Source organism: Merops nubicus, unplaced genomic scaffold, assembly GCF_000691845.1.
Source record: "Merops nubicus isolate BGI_N331 unplaced genomic scaffold, ASM69184v1 scaffold20640, whole genome shotgun sequence".
NCBI lineage: Eukaryota > Metazoa > Chordata > Aves > Coraciiformes > Meropidae > Merops > Merops nubicus.
Genome location: NW_008582500.1, coordinates 68,609 through 72,840, shown reverse-complemented (window position 1 = coordinate 72,840; position 4,232 = coordinate 68,609). Strand labels below are relative to the sequence as shown.

General features: G+C 41.2%; 1 protein-coding gene across 1 annotated transcript in view; it reads left to right on the top strand.

Annotated features, from left to right (window-relative positions):
* Positions 1 to 1,829: 1,829 nt before the first annotated feature.
* The window catches only part of HSF2BP (heat shock transcription factor 2 binding protein), a 29,099-nt gene continuing 26,696 nt past the window's right edge, over positions 1,830 to 4,232 (top strand). Inside the window, 2 exon segments of the mRNA XM_008937959.1 lie at positions 1,830 to 1,912; positions 1,973 to 2,226. Coding sequence (XP_008936207.1) covers positions 1,830 to 1,912; positions 1,973 to 2,226 — 337 coding nt within the window.

Below are 4,232 nucleotides of genomic sequence, written 5' to 3'. Positions count from 1 at the left end.
CGCGGTGTCCTGCCGCTCACCGACTGTGTGGGCCGCAGCGCAGGCCTGAGGGCAAGGGTGGGGGACCCTGTCCCGTGTAAGGCGGGGAGCGTGGAGCAGAGCCAGAGACTCCGCCTGGGCTGGTGGAGAGCGGGGATGGGGCTGGCTGCAGTTCTCTGCTGGGACCTCAGCGCAATTCAGCCCCCTGCCAGGCCGGGAAGGAGTGTTCCGGTCACGCAGGTCCCGAGCTGAGGCACTTAACTAATAACCTGGCAGCTGCACATAAGATTTTTAAGGATCATAGTAAAATTTCCTACATCTAGTAGCCTGCTGTTACTGTAAGGGGCTTGGACAGAAAATCACTTCTTCATTGTCTCTGTTTGCTTTTAATGCACTGTTGCATGGGGGGAGATGCTGAGCAGCTGCTTAAACAGAGGAAATAAACCTCATCTGTTAGAACTGCAGTATTGTGAAGACCTGTGTTTACAGGAGAAATTATAAATCAGATTTTATATATACTGTATATTTCATACCTCAGTCACAGCACATAAGTAGTCTATTTTATTTGAATTTAGCTTCTGGCAGTGAACACAGCCAGTTTTGTTATGCTTATGCCAAGTTTTGCTCCATAATTTTGAGCAATACTGAGTTGTCTCTCTGTCATTCCTATCTAACTGTTCGCTAGCTTGTAGATTGTTCTCTTTTGTAGGGTTCTGTTGCCATTTATTCATTCTATAATTTCTTGAGACCTAAATGAGTTGTATTTTTCCTGACTCTTGTAACATGGTAGTTGGCTGTACTAACTTGGCCATAAGCACTTTCTAATAATAAAGCTGCTGAGAGCATCCGATTCAAGTGACATCTTTCTCCATACCTTCATTGCGGCTCTGATGCCTCTAAACTGGGAAAGCTGAAACTGGCCTGTTCTGTCCCTACAACCTCTGGGTTTGAAAGATAGTTGGAAAAGAAATAGAGCAGGGAAGCAAAACTGAAAGGAAATGTTTAACCCGAGGAACTAAGAAGCAAAGAGAGAATTACAGGAAAGGGTTGGAAAGGATGGAATTGCCAGGGTAGCGTTGTCTGTACCAGTGAGAACGGTCTTCGTTTGTCTCGTGGAGTTGGACTCGAGAAGACTCTGTGGATGGCAGGTTTTGTACCTGCAGGAGGTAGTTTCTTGTGTTATTCTGTGGTACGTTTTTCCCTCTGGAATAATAGGTGATACATAAAGGATCTTATTTTTTTTCTACACCATTCGCAATGCAGTGCAAACCAGTACTAAAGTCTGTGTTATAATTTTGTGCTCCGAAAGAATATTAGGTAGTTAATGTTTTAGGCAAAGGACATTTTCACATCTGTGTGTGTATGGTGGCTTTTTTAAGATACAGCAGTGTGCACATGGGCATACATCAGAAATGGGAGTTTAGGAGGTTTTTGGTACAGAATTGTATCTGAAATAAATGCACATTCTCTTGTAGAATTAAAGTTATTTTATGGCAATAGCTTGGCAGAAGAGGAAACTAGTAATCATTTTTTGTCTTAAATCAGGATTAAATTACTTTTACATGGGATTGGGTTGCACATAGTTGCAAGTATTTATTCCTGTTCACAAAAGATGAATTCCTTTGGAAAAAATACATTTTCCTCTAAAAGAGCTGTTGTATTTGAGCAAGGCAACTGAGGATCTTGCAAATATTTAATTAATTAATTAATATTTAATGAATAATTAATGCAGTAACTCAGTTACTTGAAAAAAATCACTTGGCGTATGCATGGCTGCTCACATTTTAAAATGGGAATGTTAATTTTTACAGCATTCTGAGGTAGGTTGTGCAGATTTTAGGTGAAGAAATATGTAGAGAGATAATGTGATTTGCTCTAGGCTAGAATGGTAGAAATTAGATTACAGTCAAAGAGTCAATCTCAGATACTTTTGGCCTTAGTTATTACTGGATAGTTCTCTTTTTAAAGAGAACTGCAGTGATGTAACACAGAGGAATATTTTTGTCCAAGAGAAAGGATTCAAACAGAAAAGCACAACAAGGCTGCAGCAGTGTCTTTGGATGGTTGTTGGTTGGTTTGTTTGTTTTTTGTTTCAGAAGGCTGAGACCAAAGAGGAATTTGTTAAAGTTAGAAGAAGGGATTTGGAAAGGCTGACAACTGAAGTTATGCAATTGCGGGATTTCTTGCCCAAAATAATAAATGCGGATATCCTGGGGGCATTCCAGAAACTGGATGCTCTTGAATCAAGTGAGTAGCACAGTGTTACAAGCTCTTACAGTTTCTTCCAAAACTACTTAGAACAAACTGTCATGCTCCTGCTAATATTTGTAATATTATTATTTGTAATATTTTGAGCTTGTGGAGGTATTCCAGTTTAAACTATGACGTTCAATGGCTGCTTCAGTAAGTTAATATGTTTGCAATGAAGAAAATTAAAAGTTGCATTAGAAATAATGAGACATGCCAGATTAATCTTTAAAAAATTTTTTACTGTAGATAATAACACACTTGGTTCAGGCAGTAAAGGAAGCTGTATCGGGACAAAAGTGACTCCTCTGAGAAAAAGCAAAAGCATTCTGCTTTTCAGAATGTCACTTTAGTGCACAGCAAAAAAAGCTATGGTAAATAGCTGTGGAGAAAAAGCTAAAGGAAGAGATAAGACCATTGTATTTAGCCTGTCTTGGTTTTAGCTTTTATGCTTTTATTGGCATAAATGTTCATACGTTTAAAAAAAAAGTTGAAGACTCCGCTATCTAGGTCTTTCTACTGCACTCCCCAAAGTCCATTTTTTCAGGGTTAAGATACTCTGTGCATTATTTCTTCAACAATTGCACCACTCTGACCATGCCATCAGTACCAAATCTGAGTTAGCTCCATGGCCTGTAGCTTACATGCAGCAGGACAATTCACCTGTTCTGTTAATTGTTTTGGTCTGAAAAGACTCTGGACAAGCCCTGAGACAGGCTGTAGAGACTGTATCTCTGCTAGAATATCAAATGATGAATTGGAAATTGGTTTGCACCAGCTAGCTAAGGAGGAGTCAGGTAGATCCTAAAGGCCTGTCTCCAATACCAAGTAATATATTGAGGCAGATCTTCCGTCTTCCTCAATGATTCACTCTTAGGAAAGATTCTTCCATTTCTTCCAAATCCTAACAGAGATGAGAAGACTGCACCCCTCCTGCTGCCAGCCAAGATGTCACCCATGTCACAAGAAGTGACAGAGGATCTGGAAATGTTCTCTTTGTGCTGTTGCAATGCATTGAGGACTGTTTCCCATTGCACTAAGCTTGTAGATCCTCAGCTAGTCCTATCCTTGTTTTACCTGCATTTATCAGTGCTCAGTCTCGAGATTTCTCTCGCTGATTTTTCTTATGCTCCTTGTGCCAAGCGTTGAGGAGACTCTCTCTGGGCCTTCCAGCAGCAGGTGTGTGGCATCAGCATGGGGATTTTAAGACTTCCCTTCAAATGCTGGCTGGCCAGCGTTCTCTGGGGCCTTTAAAGGAGTACTTGAAGCTGAGTCAGACTCCCTGCAATATATCCCAGTAGTGGAGATTTCTCTTGCAGTTAATGAGGTCATCTGAATATTTATTCAGGCTCTTGCCATTGTTTGCCCTTACAGCTTGACAAGTCAAGTGGTGATTTTTTGCTACTCCAATCTGCTCCTACCTTTGCAGCATGTAATAAGGCAGACAGGGAAGAGGCTTTGGAGCATACATTTCACAAAAGGTTGGACATCAGAGGGGCACAAGCAGTCTTCAGTCTCAGGATGGTGAGCTCTCTGGTGCTCTTTATGAAGTACAGTCTCTTGATGTTGGCATATGAAGCTTAGAGGAGTCCAGGCAGCTACTAGAGATACTTCTTCATGTTGTCCCTACTGAAGCCTAACAGGTGTATTGTACCTCTCTCCAGCATTTCATCAGCTGTTGCGGTTTTCTCAGTATTGTAAACATGAAGCAGGTTCTCATGCTTCTCAAGAAGTGCAGATTATAGTGGGAGACTTTCAACACCTGTGGCTCATGCTGTTGAGACTGATGGAGTCTTGAATAGCTTTGAGAAACCTTGAGATCTTTGTGTGTTTCATTTATATATCTAGCTCAGTAGGTTACCAGTCTGCTATGGGAGCATCCCATAGGTGATATCTGAGATAGGAGCTGGCAGCAGTCAATGCAGCCAACACCTACTTTTCAGGCTGATGTCAGAGTCTTCACTAAGGCTTTTGCCAGGGTAATTGTTCATTTCAAAAAGGAAGGT